Raw genomic sequence first — 21,798 nt, 5'->3', positions numbered from 1 at the left:
AAATATTTTACCTCAGGTGTATCAGTCACTGGCAATTGCTCTATGTACTGGAGATAGTCTTCAACTGTTTTCCCTTTTGGAATAACATAATCTTTGTAGAAACAAAAATTTTCGGTAAACATATGCTCTCCAAACCACACTCTTGCGTATGTATTCAGCAGTGCTTTGTCAAGGTCATCAGTTACACGGCCACCATACTGCACTTCTCCAAGCATATAGCGAACACAGCTCCAGTTCACCCCACGCTTAATGTCCATGTCATCCAAATGATTCTGAACAAATTGCACGCTGGCTGCAAAGTCTGCCTGATTAAACTCATAAGGAATATTCCAGCCCAATGGACCAAACTTTCGTCTTTCCTGTAAAACAGATAAAGGTGAAAGGCTATTTGGTAGTAATCGTGAAGAAAACATTAAGTGAGGAATAATACATGAAATAAATAGGCTAAAAATGCAGTAGGCCAGCTGAGACGGTATTTTACCAATCTCAAAAAAAAAAAAGATTCTTCTCTTAAAACACACAAGGCCAAATGCTTGATTAATTATCTAGTAGTTAAATCTCTCTTCATTTATCACCATCAGTGAAGAGATAAGAACAAATAATAGGAATATTAACATCTTCACAAAGAATAAATTCTCTTTTTTAAGTGCAGCCAATCTGAGTCTAGAACTATAGTTTTTTAATTAAAAAAATGAAGCTCCTGTTTTAGGAAAGGATGTCCAAACTCATCAGCCATGACCATTGACTGTGGTCCTCCTGTGAAATAGGCATATTCATACCACTGATGTCTCTGCATGGTGCATGTGCAAGTAGAAAAAGCTGCTTCTGTATCACTTACAGATGCAGCTGGCAGTATGTGGTTGTTAGCGTAATATCTGGTATTTAAACATTCTTCATCTCCACCAGGAAAGAAGTGATGGGCCAAAGACAAGCATACCACAGGCTTCCATTGGACCACAGTGTATCAGTGCATGGATGCCACAGAGATAAATTTACTAGGCACCAAATATAAACTAAGTATATTGCAAAATCTATCAATAGAATGTTGAAAAGTTGTGGTTAATCCATAAATCACTATTTTTAATGGAAATCCTGAAAGGCAAAACCCAAAATCATCTTTCACCTTCATTTCCTCCTGCAAGTTTCAGTGCAGGAAGGATTTATATTCACTCTCTTAGCCCTTCTCATGGTGAAAGCAGCACTTTTAACACTATGGTTTTCTAACCCAAGCTGTACATTTCTTTAATGTGCTTTTATGATTTAAAATATTAGGAAAAAAACAGTTAGTTGAAAGAGAGATCACACAGCCATGTCCAAAGACTTTAGCAGAACAGCACACTAATTGTTGACTGTCTTCTTCCCTCTGAAATACCATCCCTGTTGGAGGTACAAGACCAACATGAGGAGAGTTCTAAGACAGTTGTAGTAATAGAGCTGTGTTGTTTTCTTTCTTATTTTATTTGCATTTCTTTATTAACACAGGATTTCCATTTAAACATGATTTAATAACATGGTGCATTAATAAATGACACATGGCTTTATGACAGAAGAAATGTATTTTTAAACCTGAACAGTTGTGTGAAGAAATGCTACAGCATATAGCAATGGTTTCCACTGTGGCATGTTGCTCACTTCTAGGTGATCCTGAGTAACAGCTGAGTACGTCCGTTTTAAGCCAGCTTTCACACCTAGAAAGTAAGTATAAAAATGTAACGTATGAGAAAAAAATGTATGGAACCCATAAATCCAACTTCTGTTAAGTAGATTTCTCTATTCCAAGTTACAGTATCATCTTGTTTATAGTTTCAAATAATCTCTTTGAATCAATTATCTGTTCACCTGGTCACAGCAGGTAAAGTTCAGTTACATTTTGTTTCAGGTAGATGACACACCAAATGAAGTTCATGAGCCTGGAAGGAATTACAGTTATGTAATCATATTCCAAATGTAACCAATAACGACTAAAATATAAACATAACTATTCAACACCTATATGGCAATCAAAAAGACACCTAACATCATATGAAATATAGCACTGAATAGCCAAGAATCTGTGTTTCAATATTTAAATATAAAATGAGATTTTACATCTACCAAAGACAATTTTATTTAGATTTCATTCCTATAAAAGTTTCAAACTGCACCTTCTCAAACTGGCATACAGGCACCAACCTGAAGAGATGAGAACCTAAATTCATAGTGGAAATACTAATGTGGAGATTTGTTTTAGCACTGGCATTTCATACCCCAGGAACAGATTTAGGCAGATATACTGATACAATCTCAGCTTCCATAGAATACATAAGCCCCACTATTCCCAGATGTTTTCAGGCAGCGCTACCAAAGCATCGTCTGCCTTTGGTGGACAACACTGAGCATGAGTTACTGACACCAGGTCCCTCTTAGGATATTTTTCATCTAATCAGCTTAACACAAGTCTAAAAAAACAGATTTCAAGTGCAGTGAAGAGATTGTCCAAGACATCATACTTCCTATTACACAATAAAAGCCCCTTTGCTTCTTTCCTACTTCACAAAGATCCTGCAGAACAACAATATTCAAACAAACAGCTTTTCAAAATATTATAAGGGTATCGTAAGAGAGTTTCAAAATCTAGACAAAGTAACCAAACAAAAGTGCCTCATCACATTTGCTACCAATGTGGCAGGACAGTATCAGAAAACTAAAACTCTTTATATTTCATCCCGACATAGACTGTTACACTGAGCATATTTCTATTACCAAATGCAAGTTGTAAATTGGCTTTAACATGACTTCTAAAACACCCTCTTGGAGTTATAGGGTGTTATCATTTCAATGATAAGGAGGGGTCACAGTACAATAAAAAGCTGCTGAGCACTGAATTAAAAAGCAGGAAGGAGAAGAGAAAGAAGACATTTTTAACAGCAGACTGACTAACTGCTCTTGAAAATGGAGTATATACACTTGAAACAGGATGTCTTTCACAAGATGAGACATTTTGTAGGCATAATACTAACGTTCAAAAGAAGATGAATACTGAAATAAGAGGTTTAAATGACTTAAGCATTAAATATGACCTTGGGTAAAAATTCTCTGTTCCTACTGACTTCATTAGCTGAAATCAGTGGCAATATATACATATAAATGAAGGGCAAGTTAATGCATTACACAGTTAATGATCAGGGAGTTAAAGTATTAAAGTGTAAGAGTTGAAGTGGGGAAAGATCCTCGAAATAGGGGAGATGCAAGGAGGCAAATGCCAGGGGATGCCCAGGGACCTAGGCCAATAATGTACAAGACTGGTAGCTGCAAGTAGTTGCACAGCACGAAACCAACATGACTTTCTGCCCAACCCTTCTGGACCAGCAGTGATCTCTCCAATGGGAAGGGAAGTCAAGATGAAATGAATGCAATACAGGAGTCTGGGAGCATCAGAGTGTGAGCCTGTAAAATAAACAGGTACCATAAAACCCCTGGTCTCATCAGTTCTTAAGTAAACCCCAGTATTCAGATCCACTATGGGTTGTTATTAACTGTCTTGCCTGTGACAGAGGCTAAGGGGTGATTCAGTAACAGCTCACAAACACCTGAAGGACAATTACAAGGATGTGGGGTCAGTCTCCAGTCAGCAATGCCAGATGACATTAAAGAAGCAACAGCTGCAGCTATATACTGCAGCTTGGGAGGTTGGGGTTGGGTGTTCAGAGTGTCCTTCCTTTTCCTTACCCAGTAGAGCACAGGATTGGTCCCCCTCTGCATCCTTGGGTGAGGTCAACAGGACAGAAAGAAGAGAGCGATGGAGTGTACTAAGCTTAAGAAAGCACCTTTGACCTGTCATTCTCCACAGGTTCTACGCAAACAACAAAATCACTATCAATTTCTGCTACAAAAATGAACATCAGTTTTCTCCCCAAAAGAGTCATGCTTTACACAGCACAAGACTGGTTTAGACAGTGCTGTATTTAGCTAATGAAACAACAGAGAATGGTGATGGGAGGGAAGATGGGTGTGAGAGGGGAGCAAGCCCCTAAACTAGAATGTTTTCCTACCTTGAGGGGGTTCATTAGTATATTTGATAGAGGACTGTAAAAGATTAATAGGAAACTCTGGGTGAGCCTCTGTAGTGATCCAGGTCCTGAAATGTTCATTCATAGTTTCTGTTGTTGTAATGGTGTCCATTAATTCACTAAGAAACTCCAAGCCAAGGTGGCAATTCTGTAGAAGGAGCCATCCTCCATCTTGCATGCACTGATTTAACAGGCGCCTTGCATGGACTTCCTGGCCCTGACCCATTGAAATGGCATGACAGGGAATGTTCTGGAAGGAAAAAAAGAAAGTTTATTTTATGTATAGTTCTTTAGAATTATGATGGTGATCTGCTAGCTCTAGCTAGTTTTCTAGCTGTTAAGTTTTGTGGATTCAGAAGAGCTCTTACATGCAAATACTAGAATTCTGGAAATTTATGGAGTCTTCCCTCCAGAGCCCATGTGATAAGACAGACAGTTGTTCAGAAAAACATGAGATGATACAAGCTCTCACAAGGGGATCTGAAAAAGATAAGCTGACTAGGTTGTGATCAGACCAGACAGTAAGTAATGAAGCAATGTGCAGGCAGATCCCCTCTTACTTATTGTTCTTACTACCGTTGTTCTTGTTAAGTGGTCCCCTGGCTTAGGTTGGCTGCCTGACTCCTACCAGAATTACTAAACCCAGTTGAGTATATTTTCTACATACATGTTGAGGGCAAGGGAATTGATGAAAAGACTTAGTCTCATGGACAGTTTCGTGACCAAGACCTACAGCTGAGTATCCCTCATGCTGTTAGCGATGAGCTGCATAAAAACTTCTCAATCTGAGCCTATCTTCAGCTGGCTGAGAGCTACAAGGTTAATCTTAAGTTTTCCTGCTACTGGGACTCTTTCACTGTGAAATGAATAAGAAGCGGATGAGGCTGCCCTACTTTTGCAGGAGAAAAAGAAAATGGACACAAGCTATGCTGGGTCATTTGGCCTTAGGGTCAAAGAACAGGCCCTGACCTGACTTTGCTGAATTGTATAAATACAGCTGCTGTATATAATCCTCTAAATCCTGGCAAAAGAGTTAAGGAGAAGACAATGCCAAATATAAGAAAGTGGTTAAATCCTGCTCTCAGGTCACTAAAACCTGAAATTGCAGCTAAAAGAAGCAAAGCTAAATAGCCTGTGAAGTTGGCTATGTGCTGGAGGAACAAAAACTGTATCTTTTCTAAGATGTGTCTGAGTACAGCTAGTACTCCCATAAGTCAAAGACTATGACTACCCCTTCAGAGTACATAAATATTCAGCTGGTACATTATTCTCTAACAAAGCATCTGTTCATAATTTGCTCTTCTCAGCAATGTTACCTCTCAAATGCACAATCATTAAAGGTTCTAGAAACATCAAGACAAGGAAAAAATATTTTTCAGTATGGATTGTCCTCATTTTACTCCTTCTAAAGAACTCTATCAAAATGCCTGCATACAGAATGTTTCTCTCAGTAGTGAGTCATACCAATATATCTGTCATCTTAACCCATTACTATCAAGATGAAAATACTATCATTTTAGTCACTACAGTAGCCCTTACAGTTCTGTTGAAGGTTCTGTGCATCATTCCCTGAAAGAAGAAACTATCTCTACAATAACAAAAATATCTGTTTTTAATGAAGTCAAAGTGTTAGGCATAATGAACTTCATTTTAATTCAGAAAGTTACATTTTCACTCCTTCACGTGAAAGTAAAGGGGGCAGAAATCCAACTAGTTCTAAGATAGAGCTTGCTTGGTCTATAAATAAGGTTATATAGCTTGGTAGCCACAGATACTGTTTCCATTTATCCTGGAGGAGGCCACCTGAACAACTAAATTTTAGACTGAAAAATAAACTCTGGTTACAAATTTAAACATTTCCAACTGTAGATAATTAATTTATAATGTTAATATCATACTTAGAGGTACCATCAGTACTGACAATCCATTTTAAGACTATAAATCATGCCTGTAAAAAGGAAATCGCTGAAAAATAGGCCCAGCATGTCTTTTGGAAGTTTTCTATCACTCAGAAGGAAAAAACCCCAACCAATGAACCAACCAAAAAACCAAACCAACAATAAATAAGATATTTTGGGTACAGAATCATACGTATACCAAGGTAAGATCCTTGGTGCAGCTAATCTGTTAAGGCAAAGGTTTATTCTGGAGAAAAGCAGAGAAAGGCCAGATATAGACAGGAACTAAGGACAACTTTTTGACAAGCTAGCAAAATAAACACAAAGCCCTCCTGCAAATGTTTCTGAAAACTGTAAATTATTTCTAGATACATTTCTAGATACTCTAGTAGCTAGAGAACTACTAAAGTGCTCCTTCAGTCCCAAAACGTTAATATACATTTTTACTTTAAGAAAGATCTTTTTTTGAGGTTTGATTTGCAGAATCTGGATGGGTTTTGTAAATTAGAAAGATTTCTCTATGCTGTGTGGCAAGATCTTTACTTCAAGATATCAGAGAAGAGCTTTACAGTTAAACATTACACTTTACATTTACAGGTGAAGTTGAAGTTCAACTTCAGGTTCTGACAGCCTAGCTGACATTGCCTTGTTCATAAACCATTTGTGAACAAACAAGACAATCCCTTCAGCTTGTTTGCAAACTCGCCTTCCATTATTCTATACATGTTTCCTTTAAGCATGAAAACAAATAAAACTTCCCACTACAATATACTTTGAGAATGACAGCAAAAACTGTTCTCTTTTAACAGTCACAATTGTAGAGCACCTTCTGCCTACCAGCACTTCCACAGATAGGCTAAGGTCTTAATTAAGATTTGCAGAATGGGAGAGCATTTTGTTCCACTCCTTGCATGCGTGACTCTAAGTGACCAGCTGACTTCAAGTTACTTTATCAGGACGTTAGTGTCCTTACATCGCCGACGGGATAGAAACACTCAACTCCTCGATGCAAGACAGAGATAAGTTTCAATCATGTAGTTATGAACTGCTTTCAAAAAGAGCCACTCTCCCTGTTTATTGATTACAAAGACTAACTCCTACTGGAGACAGGGTAAGTACCTATCTAGGAGGCCACTTCACAGGATACATTATGTTGAAGAATCATCATCACAAAGCTGACACTCCATTTGTATTCATACCATAGGCCATGAAAACAGGAATCCAATCACAGCCACCTAATGTGTTTGCTTGGACTTGGAAAGAGATTAAAAAGACTTCCCATTTCTAACCTACGAATATTTTTGCTGTTAATTTCAAATCTTTTACGAAATCAAAATATCTCTCATATCTTAGGAAAAGGCAATAGAATATTTTGTGAATAGGAATGAAATTCTTCTTCCAATGCATTGCTTCTAATAAACCTAAAAATCCTGCTCAACCAACCACCGTCCTTCTCTCTCCCTATGTCTTTATATTGGTTGGTGATCTGGCTGCACAGTTTTTGGGGACAAGAATCACATCAACTTCAGACTTAAGATCTTAAGTTTAAACACACAAGTAAAAGTTAATCATAATTTAAGCATTCTTTATCACAGTCAGACAAATAAAATGAGAGTCTTGATTTTCAAAGTGAACGAGCATCTAAACTTTCTAATTCAGAAGCTAGAGATTTGTGGGTGCTCCCCCCTTTTGCAAGTAGGTCTTACTTAGCGGATACCAAAATCCTGCTCCTCTAAATGAAGATGCATTCTAACAGGGAGTAAAATTCATGGAGATCTACTGTGAATAACTTCTTCTTCAGAAAATTATACTTGCATCTACATTGTGAACCATAAAACATAAAGCACAGAATGCTTTAAAGTGATGCTGTGCTGTAAGAAATGTTGAACGATGCCATCAAGTGAACTGATTGAATGGTAGGGTCTTCAAATTAATTTCTCTTGTCACCAAAAATTATGATTTTTTCCTGTATCTTCCTTACTGTCATTACTGTCAGCTCCTACAGTGAATGTGACACAGTGTAAACTGTAAGTAATGTTTTGTTCTTATAGCTAAGTACTTTCACTAAGTAATGGACTATCATAGTCTGCTGGATAAAGACAGAGGGCTCACTGGAATCAAACAATTCAGAAAAGCAAGAATGTAACATTTCCATTTCCTCAGTAAACGCATTTTGACTACTGGTCCAAAATTAACTTCCAGAGAACACTGGTATGAACATAAATATAATAATTTGAGCTTATATAAAATGTGGAAATACCATTTCTAGTTCAAAGGATAATTTTAAGTGTCTTTATCAGTTCTAGCAAACTCAGCTTAGGATGATACCTTTGATTTTGCAAGACGTTCTATATTTTCTGTGGGGTCAGACCCCACTGATAAAAAGCATGTCAAAGGTGTTCGACAGTCACTTTCTGTCCACATTGCTTCCATATCAAGAATAAACCCTTCTGCATATTTCTCCCCAAGAGATTCTGCAATGTAGTGTCGAGCCTGAAAAAAAAACCCACAACACAAGCTACCATCAAGACATATTTCTGATTTTTTTTTTTTTTTTAATTATTATTATTTAGCATTAATCACTGATGTGGAATTTGCCAATACCTACATTGGAAGGCAACAACTTTCTAAACTTTCATTTTCAACTTTGGTGTAACAAAAGTTACAGTCCACAGGAGGCAACCACTGAAATTCTCACATAGCAAACTTCAAACAAAGAAAAGAATTCTGCTCACACAACAGCCATCCTGTGAACATTGCTGCTAGAGGATGCTAAATGTTTTTTTAAAAAGAACTAAAGAAATCCATGCAGAATAGATCAACAGTCAGCTCTGAGGACAGTTCAGCTACTGTCATTAAATTACTGTCTGCTAAAGCTTGGTGGATAGCCAAACAAAAGTGTTTCTCTATACCAGCCCCATTCTCAGCATCTCTAAGCATGTATTATTGACACTGTCTCTACAGCATAGCAGATTAGACAGATCTTTCATCTGACCCAGTTACAGCCTTCCATATACATGTTAGAACTTCAAACAAACTCTCCTGTCCAGTGGTTATCCAATTCAAGTCTCTTACACTGAATATCTATTTCTACAAAACATAAACACAGCTCAGACTTTATCCTTAAAGGTCAAACCTTCTCTATGCTTCTATTGTCCTCTTTTCACAGATATTTTCTAAAAGGACTTCTAAAGCTATCCAGGTGTATGAAATGCTTTTTTGACTGACATGATTTTCCAACTGTGTAAACTACTAGCACAGATTCTGAGGCATGTATTATGGACAGAAACACCCAGGAACAAGGTCGACTGAGAAAGATGCCAATTCCAGAAAAAAATAACTCAATCATCCACTATTAAGCGTAATTTCTGTCCTAGTGAAGAGAGACAAAATTTTGTAACACGCAGGGAAACATATCAGGGAAAGAAGAGACAAAGAAGATACCAACAAAAAGGATCCCCTCTTTCCTCAAAAATTAAAGTAATTATAGTTTTTTAAACCACTGTTCAGAGACGTTCTTTCTCAGATACTTTTGTGCAAGACAATAAAAGTGCTGATAAACAAGCAGGAGCAGCTTTATTATTTTTGTCTGTTTAAACTCGGGCATATGGAGCTCCCATACTTCTCTCTTACTTACCAGCTAAAGAGAAGAAAAGAAAAAGGGATGGAGGGAGGTCTTGTTGAAAAAGAGGTCCATGAAAACATTGTGTCCCTAAATATAACACAAATGTTATCACAACATGTAACATGTGAAATTGAGATATGCAGGAAATTAGAATCACTTCTTTCCAGTGTAGCTAAAGACAAAAAAGTGAAAAGAGTATACTCGTAGGCTCAATACCTCTTTTAGGACTACCTAGAGAGGAAAAATATGAATATCACAGACCGTGGAGAAACTGCTAGTCTATTGCAGTTTCTTTTACCATACCTGCAGTGAGACAGTCTTAATTATTATTTCCTCAGCATGGAGGTTAAGTAAACATTTTATCTGCTCTTTTAGCGCACCTATCATCAAAGTGACCTGTTCTCTTTCCACTTCTGTGAAAAAAAATAGGGATTCCTTCTGATTCACTGGAAGAATGCACCTGTTCTGCAAGTTTCATGACTCCACTTCAGAAGCACCACACAAAAAGAATGGTATTCTTACAGCTCAAACACAATTTATTTCATGTTTGCGATGTCCCAATTCATTGCAATTAAATGAATATTTCTTTCACATATATTTATTATAAGGATTTCAATATCTGTTTTTCAAAACAGACCACTCTGCAACAAATATTAAGATAAAAACAAATTCGGAGAACTGAACTTTGGAACTAGTAGTTCTACAGGATATGCCGCACGGCATAACCATTGTACAAAAGTATATCTTACTTGGGCAACGGTATGATCCGGGCACCAGCTACGAACAAGGAGCAGTTTACGGAATTGATCCAGTAAGCTGTCATACCCATCAGGAATAACAGCCTTTTCAGGTGCTTCTTCATCAAACCAAGCTTTCCAAGCCTTCTCATTCCTTATAACTTGCACCAGAAGCTGATTAAAAGGGTACAAACTAGATAACTGCACAAGATTGAGCCATGTCATGTCAAGAATCCACTTTTTTGGTTTTGGTTCCACAGAATTCAGATCCAAACTCGCACCTCCTGGAAGTGGAAAGCATTATAGAGGAAAACAACCATTGTTAAACAGAAAAATAACAAGTAATAAAAATATTTATTTCTGCAATTTAGGAAGTAGAATTCTTTGTAAACGCAGACATGGAAACCTAGAATTTGCATGGAAGAGTCACTTAACAAAGACCCAGTGGGGAATTGGTCTCATTGCCTCCCAAAGCTGATACTCCAGTATTTTTTGTGCTGCTTTTTCACCATCTGTAAAGTTGGAATAGAACTTGCATACCTAAAAGGACACTCAAACCCAATTCTTCAGACCAGATGTAGAAAGGACCTATGGTTAGTCCAATCTCCCTTCATCTAGAGGAGAGAATAAGGTGGCAACATGGTGCATTCATCAAGAGCCTCTTAGCTTAACCACCACTCTAGCATCATGCCCATTAGCACCTCCAACACAGCTGAGTTACAGCTGAATATCAATTTGGTATTTGCAAAGCAAACTAAAATATTTGGATGACAAGTATCTGATTGTACTTATCTTGGTACCTGATTGTACTTATTGTACCTTGGAGACAGTGGAGTCTACACCCCCATCAAATTTTATAAACTTCACTAAAATTCTTTGTCATTGTATCAGAGTAGTGACATACATGGTGCCATAAGGCAATGCAATATAGCAATGTTTTACAACATGTAACAGATTTGTTGTTTTTTCTTTTTTTTTTTTTTATACTGACACTTGAATGTGGTACAGAATGCTCATGCGTTCACATGCCTGCTCACCAGCCATCAAAAAAGATTTTGCTGACTGTCTCCAAGCTCACAGAAACAGTGAGCAACTCAAAACAGAGGTAGACAGGAGAAAAGTATAGGGTCACTCTTTGTAAAGCAATGGACATTTTTTTCCATTTTGCGATGTAATGTTAAATACCTTAATCTAAGCATTATTTTGATAATGTTATCAATATTGATCTAGTTTTGGAAAATTTGTTTCTTTATTCCCTCTTGGGCTATATACGCTCTCATTCACCAGTTATAAACCATTAGATCTGCTAGATAAAATGTATTGCTAGTGCAAGCACTGCAAAATTTGAATTTAGCAGTTCACAGACATACACAAATGGGAACATTTTTTAGAGAAATTACCTTTGATCAATGTCTCAAACTCAGTGTATGAAATTTTCTTGGCCTGCAAATCAATTTTCAGTGCCAGAAGCAATGTAAACAGGAATCTGTGATTTTCATACAGCCCTCGAACTGTGTACTTGAAGACTTCATAGGAGAGGTGCTCGATTATGTATACTACCCTTTTTGCTGTGATCTGAGATTTCTGAGATCTTTCCACTGACAGATCAAAAATGCCAAGGAACTGCCGTAAGGATGTTTGGTACATGACATTAACCAAGCTCATTTCCACAATTAGGAAATAAAGGATGCTACCACGACCAGCAACAGGACGATACTCTTCACGCGCAGTATTGATTTTCACCTCTGTCTCCGCTGCTATGCTTAATTTTTCACTGACCTTAAAATTAATGGAAAAGACCATGAAGATTAAGTCGTGTCACTTCTGATTTATACTGCACAAGCAAAAAGAAAAGGTCTTCATTAAGATTACAAAGGTATTTTTAGCCAAGCTTTGCTTCCCTCTGTCAGTGTTTCACCACAGACATTATGTCTGCATGTGTTCAAACACCAAGCACAATAGGATTTGATTCAAACTTATACCTGCAAAATATGCCTGGAGTATAAAGGAGTATCCAAGTAACAGTTTAATTTTACAACATTTTATGGAAAAAAAAAAAGGATAATGTCTCTTCTATTTATTTGCTAAGAAGTCAGATGTTATATAGTGGCTCTGAACTGCAATTACAAAAATATCTGCAGTGCATACAAAATTCACCTCTTCTGCTGTTGTTTTAGTGGTTCTTAGGACTTCTATCAAAGACTCATCTTCAACCAAAGAGCCCTCCGTACTGGTTAGCCGGAAAAGTAAATTATCTTCAAGCTCCTGCATTTTCCTCTTGTTAGATGTCACTTCTTCCATCAGTTTGACTTTTTCTGCCTCCAGTTCCTGTATTCAGAAATTTTCCTTAGAATATTTCAGATTAATTCAAAGAAAGATTCTTTGTAACAACACAGAAAACATGTGATTTCATGCACGATAGATTGGGGGCTTTTCTGCTTTTTCTATAAAATACAGAAATACCATATACTATAGTAATTTACATGTATACTGTATTTTTATTTTTTTTTTTTTACTTTTATGCCTCTATGCAAACACATGTAGCATGGGGAATAAACATGAGGAGTTAAAGGCATGCAAATGCCTGCAGGGCTATGATCTTGCTGGTGTCATGGAGAAGTGGTGGGATGGCTCCTTTGGCTGGAATGTTAGAATGGAAGGATACAAGCTTTTCAGGAAGGACAGGCAGCGGAGATGAGGAGCGGGTGTTGCCCACTATGTCAGTGACTAGCTAGAGTACATGGAGGTCCGCCTGGGGATGGAAGAGGAGCTGACCAAGAATGTATGGGGTCAGGATTAAAGGGAGGGCAGCGACAGGTGACATTACAGTGGGGGTCTGCTACAGGCCGCCCAAGCAGATGAGGCCCTGTAGAGACAGATAGGAACAGCCTCATTTCCCCAAGCCCTGGTCCTCATGGGAGACTTCAACCATCCCAGTATCTGTTGGAGGGGCCACACAGCAGGGCACAAGCAATCCATGAGGTTCTCAGAACGTGTTGATGATAACTTCCACCTCCAAGTGATAGAGGAGCCAACGAGGAGAAGTGCTATGCTGGACCTTATTATCACCAACAGGGAGGGGCTGGTGGGGAATGTGAAGCTCAAGGGCAGCTTTGGAGGCAGCGACCATGAAATGGCAGACTTCAATATCCTTAGGATAGCAAGGAGGGCACACTACCCTGGTCGAGGGAGGTGATTCTCCTCCTCTACTCTAGTCTCGTGAGACCCCACTCGGAGTACTGCATTCAGTTATGGGGCTCCCAACATAAGAAGGACATGGAGCTGTTGAAGCAAGTCCAGAGGAGGCCATGAAGATGATCAGAGGGCTGGAGCACCTTTTCTATGAAGACAGGCTAGGAGAAATGGGGCTGTTCAGGCTGGAGAAAAGAAGGGTCAGGGGAGACCTTAGAGCAGTTTCCAGTACCTAAAGGGGGCCTATATGAAAGCTGGAGAGTGACTTTTTACAAGGGCATGTAGTGACAGGACAATGGGGAATGGCTTTAAGCTGAAAGAGGGTAATTTAGATTAGATATAAGGAAAAGCTTTGTTTTAGTAAGATGCACAAAGCACTAGAGCTAGTTTCCAATGGGAAGTCATATGAGCCACATTACATTAAACACTTAAATCGGACAAAGGCCTGAAAGATGCATTGTATTGATGGATTTTATATTGTTAGGAAAGTTGACTAGATGACCTTTTCCATTTCTGATTTCTATGATTCTGTAACTTTGCAAGATACACTACTGCTTATAAAATAGGAAATGTCACAATTATTATCTATGTCATACGGAATATTTATGGTATTTCTACAGGATAGACAATGGCAAGGGAACAATGACACACAAGTCAACACAATGCCAAATGAACTGAGGCATCTATACTGCTCAGTCCAACACGGCTCAGGGATACTCTTGTGGTTACCTTTATTTAATCGATCAAGTCAACCTTCCTGTAAAAAAAAGGGTAGTTAATAACACCAGTTTACCTACACCTGGGGCTTCAGTTTATCTTCATTCTTGTCAACATGCAAAGTTACAGAAAACAGAGATGTACAGAGATATACAGTACATGAGAGGCTCTCCTGTATTTCAAAGAAATTACAATTTTCTTTACTCTCACAAACTTATTTGGAAACCTGTTCGTAATATATTCTAGGCCTATAGAATGTAGCTCTGCAGAAGCTACAAATAACTGCATCCCAAAAGAGGAGAATGACTTAAGCATCAGTTGGTCAACTTCAAATTTTCTGTATTTTCTCCTCTTTCTTTACCATTAACACAGAAAAGATTAAAATTACACAAAAAGGAGTAGTTCTACAGAACACTCAAACACGCATTTAAGTATGTGCTTAACTTCTACTTAAGGATATGCTTTGTTTAAGAACAGGCACCTTATTCATTCTATTTGAAGTTTGTAAAGAGTATCTTACATAAAATTAACAAATATAGTGGATGCCAGGCTTTTGTTGGCAAGAGCATCTCATGATCACATTTGTAACAAGAAAACCCCCAGCTGTTCTGAACACAAATAGTGGCAGCAACTTCATCACACAGCACAAAAAGATGCTGATGTTTTTTTTCCGTAAAGTTACAGGAGCAACCTTTAAAGCTGAGAAGAATAAACGTTTTTTAATCATATATATCATTGACCACTACAGCAATTTTCAGGAATGTCTTGGCTCTTTTAATCTATTACTTTAGTTCAGTGATCATAAACTTTGTCTTTTGTTTGCAATACAAAACCTGTTCTTTGGATTCCCTGTTCATGCTCTGTCTTTTCTTTGAACTAAATTTGTCAGAGCTCCATTGGCTCTGGCTATCTACATCAGGACATTCACCTCTTATTGAGACAGAAGGGACAGAATAACTATGATTTCTTCACATCAAAGGAAGAAGTTTAATAAATTTGATCACCTGCAACCATGTGCCTGTGCAACAAGTAGTGCTGATACTAATCAGCTACCGTTGCAGCCCTCTTCAGCTTATACACAGCACTGGATGAGTATTTTTCAGTGTCTATATTTTTGACCCAAAATGCAGTCTAAGTGTTGCTACATACCTTCAAAATGAATTCTGTAACAGTTTTGTCCAGGAAAAAACCCCCACAGAGCAAGGGTATCAGAAGGGGGTAGAAGGGGGAGAGAGAGATGAGTTTTGCTTACATAAACATGCATCTACCTGAGTAAAGATTAAAAGCTTTCCAACCCTAGCACCCATCCTACCCTGCTAATGGGTGGCTTTTTCTCCGTACCTGCTGTTACAGCTTTCCCATTTTTAATGGAACAATTCACAGGAAGTTGGGGCACAACAATGATATTCTAGCCTCTGCTTGTGACTGTCAGACTGAAGGAAGAGCACTTAGATTCCAGTCCTTACTTCAGCAAATGCTCATTTGAGCAAAGTGGAAAGGTGTTGGCCAAAGAAAGTGACACCACCACTAAAGCACACTGGTTAGAACATGCTTTGGGAAGCCAAAGAAAGATGAATTAATTCCCTCAGGTAGGGAACTGCTCACAGGAGCAAGCCTACCTGAGTTACTGGAAGCAGCAACTCTGCTAATCCAAACCTTAATTTTTGTAACTTTTCTCACAAAGACACAATTATGAAATGTTCCGTTTGAAATTAGTAAGTCATTCAATTTGGCATGATATACAACTTCTGTGCTTTCACTTTAATGAGAAAGGAAGAAAATATTTCATTTTAGTGTAACAGGACCATAACATTCATCTATTTATTGGTATGACTGACATAATAAAAAACCCACATTTGTCCCCAGTGCCTATGATGAATAGACTCCTAAGTTTTTGGATAACCAGGCTGTTAAATTAGATCACACAAAAAGAAAGAGGAACAATCTAGGAATTAAATTATTGTGGAGGATGTCTCAGATTTTATATTAGGAAATAAAACTCCTGAGAAATGCCTGAGAGAGGATTTTCTTCCTTATATTTGCTTCCACATAATCAATAGAAATTTTAGTAAGAGCAGAGTCAAGTTAGTGTTCAGGGCTCCTTAAAAATATCATATCTTCTTGCACACGAGAGCCTGGCTGGCAAAAGTAATTCAAGTTCATAAGTATTTTTTCATGTAATTCAAATTAAGTTTAAAAAGGAATTTAGAAATAAAAGAGGTTTCCGACTGAACAAGGATCCTTTGCTATGTATGAAGGAATAAAGATGCTTTATATATGTCATGTATATGCCTGTGATGTATTTTTAATGAATAATTTTCTTTCTTCTCTTTCCAAGGCCAGATCTTAAAATAAATGTTTAGGTCCCTCCATTCAATTAAAACCTAGCTCCACGCTGTCTTTCAGCAAATGCACAAACCCCTAAACTTTCATTCACATTTTTGTTCTTGCATTTGATTTCAACTAAGACGTTGAATATATTCACTCATGGTGCAGATATTGAAGCCTTCCCTCTATACAAATACTGTAAGCTACTAGATACCTGTTTTTCTGTGAGGATCACACGTCCAAGGAGCTGATCTTCCAGCCCTTTCATAGTAACAGTAAAGTCAATCACAGTTGTTCTTGCACTAATTTCCGGAGTATAGGTAGGATTAGCCAGTTTTGTTGTCATATAAAGGGTAAACCCCTTCATCAGATCCACCTCCTTGTCACCTACTTTGACCTGAAAATAAAACATATTACTCAAATTTCAAAAGCTAAATTCAGCAAAACAGATATTTTATTCAGTGAAAAATAGATGATGTTTTCATTAACACTTTTTACACTTTCTGCTAAAAGGGTAAAAAACCCCATAAGTCTACTACTCATCTTTCTACAGTGTTGCAAAGGTGTGAATCTCAGCAGTATCCAGACTACCAGATAGCCAGCATCTGTTCTATTGGTTTTTCTTTTATGTCCACAATTATCTTACTTTGTGTGCTGAACCAGATTTTATGAAATTTTTTTCCAAGATGTTATCTAGAGCAGGATCTAGTTCCTCTCCAACCTCTTCTATTAACAATGGTCGGCCAAGGGACAGGCAGTCTTCTACATGACTTCTGAAGAACTTGTGGTTCATAGCTGTAACCTAGGAAGATTAGTTCACAATATAGAATGCATTTGCAAGCACATAGAAAATAGTATAAAATTTATTGCAGCTTTCAAAAATTATACTCATCCTGGGATATCTACACAAACGATTACATTTTAGGAACAAACACTTGCCTCTGCTAAAATGAACGGAAGTTTTGCTTTAACTTTAACAGAATAGGAGGTCACGCTTCTTTATTATCTTTATTTATTTAACCTACACATAAAATCATAGAATCATTAGCATAACATAGCTACACCGCCTCCCCATCTGCCTGGCCTGTCTTTCGTAAAGAGCCTGAATATATGAGATACATTCTTCTCTCTATTGTTTCCTGCCGGTTACTCGCACTAGTGTTTCTTGATCCAAACTTGATAGCTAAAATAACATCTGATGTAGAGGAAGCCATGTTATCTACTGTAAGACAGCAGATTTCATACTGTCACATTCACATAAATTCTTCTGTGAATACAACTCATGTTTAAGGAGAGCTTTTCATCATATTTTTAATAAAGGCATCCATTTTCCCAAGATCTTTGAATGTTGTACATTTTTTTTCTATTTCTTCTCAGTCAATATTTCCCATTCCTAGCTGTGTTTCTACAACATTTTTTGAATGTGTTCAATTTATCAGAAACTGGATTTGGTGTGGGATTGAATGTTGGACTGTTCTTAACAGTACTAGGAAATATAGATCTAGATCAAGCTCCAGAAGGTTAAGTATTTAGTTAATGACACCACCATGATGTCACCAGCTCTCTGGATGTCACCATCCATCTCAGTTTCCTTTTCTTATCTATCACTCTCATTTAAAGTGAAGATAGTGTACCTTGGTATTCATGTGATAATCTACAGTTGTAGGACAAGCTTGATTTATTAACAACTAACTCTTTAGTATCATGCTTGATCTGGCCTGAAAATATATCAGATGTTTAGATCTTTATCATAACCCATCTTAACCTTATTGTTGTAAAAATGTATGGAGGGTAGGCTGATTAGAAGGGGAAAAATAAAAGTTTTGAATTAAATAGAGGGCCCAGGTCCCAAATAGCATGCACTGCTAGATAGAAAGAGAGAAGGGTGCATAAATTAAGCTATGAATATTTTTATCACATGCATTTAATCATCAAGATGCAGCCTAAATTTGGGCTTTGTGCTTGACATGCTTCAAAGATCACTAGATTCTACCTTAGGACACCATTCTGCTTTCAATTCCTCCCTTTTTCTTTTCCCTATTATCCTCTTAAAATGCTTACCCTAAAATGTAATTGCCATGCAGCACCAACTTCCAAGTACAGTCTGGTCTTAATTTTGCAAGTCATTTACTTCCCTTTAAGTTTCTCTTTTTCTATCACAAAAATTAAAAGATTCATCATAAAAATAGATATGACATAACATAAAATTCCAATTTGCTTTTCAAAATGTCTGGGACACGACAAAGCAGTACAAGCTATTTCACCCTGAGATTGAAAGGTCACAGATTTTGCATCAGTCTTATTTTAATTTCTGCCTAATTATATACCATAAACATCAGATTTAAATTGCATATGGCCAAAGTACGATGACAGAATAAATAGTTTGCATTGCTAACTATGATGTGACATGACGCATACATAAAAAATATTAAATGAACTATTTACCTGGAGTCCATTATTCTTCTCCTTATTTTTAATCCAGATCTTTCCTTGACCTTGTGGATCAATCAGCAAAGGATATCTAGATGCTTTTGTGACAATGATGCCATTCTGAATTGAAAGGTCATCGTTTGGAAGACCCTGGAGATTCCATTCACCCACTGTAGCATTGTCAACAAGCATACCAGTAAGGTTCAGGTCCTAATAGAAAATATGTAATTACAAATCAGTACCAGTTAGAGGAGCTATACTAAAATGTTTGATGGAAGGTTTTTCTTCTTATTCTGATCATAATGCATGATAGAATGTATTTGGTAGTTATTGTTTCCTTTTTTTAAAGTTCAGTACCTAAATCACTGCTGTGCAATAATGAAACTGAAATCTGTTGAGGCTTTGATGTCCATCAAAGAGAGTTGGAGAAATTCTGAAGCCAGTTCAATATCTAATGACAAGCTGATTTTGTATTGGCAAACTCTTTTCTTGTCAGCTCAAGAGGAAGGGTCATCTTGATCACAAGAGCTTCCTCTTGCTGTAAAGTTGTAAAGTACCCTCCAAGTATGTATATGAATATAGGATGGCTTGTGGGAGACTCAGACAAGAAAGAGGAGATGTGCTACAGATCAATAACCATGAACCACAATAGAAAGTTATTGTTGCCATGGTCAAAACTCTTCCCAGCTCATATATTCTCATAAAGTTTGATTTGCACACACTGAGTAACCTGCTTTACTTTATTCACTATAAACAGTGACTGGCCTCTCAATAATTATGTGAAGAAAATGGTGCTTAAAATCACAAACCAAGCTCTCCAAATTAGAAAATAGCCTAATGATGATGTAAATTTAAACAGAAAAAAAATGAAGAGGTTTTTTTTTATTTTCTCCATACATTTTTCACTCAAATATTCCTACAGACAGAGCTTTTTCTACAGACAACATGTTTAAACACAAGGAAATGGCCCACAAGTCCTGAAAAAATCACACAATTCAACATCCGAAGCCTAAAGCAAAATTTCAGATACTGCCAGACTTGTGATACAATCATGAGAGTTAGTGACACCAATGGTTGCAAGACTCAAAAGCTTTTTTGCTCCTTTGATTTTTTTACTGCTCTGATTATTGAAGAATCTGAACAAAGCTACACAAACAATTCTCAGAAGACAAAAGAGAAAAAGAGAATCTTTTAAGAATCCAATTTCCAAGAATCCAATTATAAAAAGGACAGTAAAGCATTTAATAGCCAAAATTTTCAGCAATTGGAACCTAAAACCACATTTAGCTCTTTAAGCAGATGAGCAGGGTCTAAACAGCTTTGAATTTTTTCTTACTGCAGCAGGAAGTATCAGTCACTCTGCAACTCTGAAACCTAGCTAATTTAAGTGCCTAACTACACAGATAGATAGCTAATTTTAAACAGCTCTCTTTAAATTGTTATGCTGAAATGACTCATACACCCACAGCCAGTTAGTCTGTGACAAAGTAAGGCAGATGTCAAGCCTTTTGCTTGAACTGCAAAGCTGCTTGCTTTCCTGTGGTGTGAAGTATCAAGAGAAGCCCATATGCTGCCTTTTGTGAGCACTTAATTCACCAGAAAAAATTAAAACTCTCTTCCAAACACTATCATTGAAATCACAATCCTGTCTTTAAAGGCAGCTATCCAAACAGAGTGGTAATTATGTTTTGAAACTAGTTAAGTTTTGGCATACTGTGTCTAACCTGTGCATATGAAAAGAAAAAAAAAAAGCAACACAGAAAGAATCAAAAAGTATTCCTCAAATTTTGAAGGATGCAGCTGAGTAGTAATGTGGTCAGAACATGCTCACAGAGGCAGAATTTCAGTTCTTAATGTCTTGCTTTCTAAGGACATTATACATCCCAGTTCTTATCCTTAAATGGTAAGAATCTTGACAAATATTCCCTAAGGTAAGTAGCTTTTAAGAACATTTTATACTCTGAATTTGAGATAGAGCCTCCATGGGATGAATGTATGCAGGATAAATGTAGGATAACTCCCATAGCACACCAGTAAAGAATTTTGCCTCAGACTGCACTGCTACTAGTGCTTTATTAATAAATCCATCTTGGCTTTACGTATTACTTATCATCAGGAGCTTTCAAATTGCTTTGCTGGGCAAGTCAAAATCATTTATCTTTGTAAGTCACAGCATAAATTGGGCTGGGCTGTGAGGTTTGCTCATCAGGTCAAGGTTAATCACATTTATGAGAAGCATTATGCACCACCTAACGTAAAATAAAAATTATAAAAATATTCACAAGTAACTATGCACATAAGTTCTATGATATGAACATCATGACAAACCTCTCATGGCAAAGAGGTTTCCCTAATATATATTTTAAGTGCCAAAGCTCCCAAGAACCTGAAAAGAGGGTGCAGCAGGGATACTAATCTACCTTCAGCAGTTTCACAATGGTGCAGCCACTGCTGTACACACATTGTTCACTTGCTCCCAGCACTTTCCGGCAGTACCTGTTCTGTCAAAAGCTTTGACAGTTGAAGACAGGAGCCATTTGAGCTTAATGCCTCCACTCCTGTGCTGACAGCAAGAACTATTTCTCCAACCTTTACTGCTGGAGAAAACATACTTGGGTATTTACAAAACCAAGCAGAAGGCAACCTGGGCAGATTACTCAGAAAGACAGTTTTGATTATTATGGACTAAACTCTGCTTTCAGCATGAATATGTTTTCCAGGTGCAAGGAGGAGTATTAGACAGACCTCCTAAAAGTCATGGAATAGGAACGAGGCTGCTGCTGGCCACGAGCAAAGACAATGCACCGAAACAGCTGCCAGGT

General features: G+C 37.4%; 1 protein-coding gene across 1 annotated transcript in view; it reads right to left on the bottom strand.

Annotated features, from left to right (window-relative positions):
* The window catches only part of LOC115602733 (dynein heavy chain 5, axonemal-like), a 155,875-nt gene that overhangs the window by 29,537 nt on the left and 104,540 nt on the right, over positions 1–21,798 (bottom strand). The window contains exons 63-72 of the mRNA XM_030474161.2: positions 18,992–19,186; positions 17,193–17,348; positions 16,761–16,943; positions 12,467–12,637; positions 11,710–12,088; positions 10,322–10,593; positions 8,276–8,440; positions 4,032–4,299; positions 1,567–1,688; positions 12–359 (exon numbers count right to left, since the gene is read on the bottom strand). Of these exons, the coding sequence (XP_030330021.1) occupies positions 12–359; positions 1,567–1,688; positions 4,032–4,299; positions 8,276–8,440; positions 10,322–10,593; positions 11,710–12,088; positions 12,467–12,637; positions 16,761–16,943; positions 17,193–17,348; positions 18,992–19,186 (2,259 nt within the window). The remainder of the gene's footprint in view (positions 1–11; positions 360–1,566; positions 1,689–4,031; positions 4,300–8,275; positions 8,441–10,321; positions 10,594–11,709; positions 12,089–12,466; positions 12,638–16,760; positions 16,944–17,192; positions 17,349–18,991; positions 19,187–21,798) is intronic.

This window comes from Strigops habroptila, chromosome 1 (assembly GCF_004027225.2).
Source record: "Strigops habroptila isolate Jane chromosome 1, bStrHab1.2.pri, whole genome shotgun sequence".
Lineage (NCBI taxonomy): Eukaryota > Metazoa > Chordata > Aves > Psittaciformes > Psittacidae > Strigops > Strigops habroptila.
The sequence above is the reverse complement of the archived record's forward strand: the minus strand, read 5'-3'. Positions and strand labels throughout refer to the sequence as shown.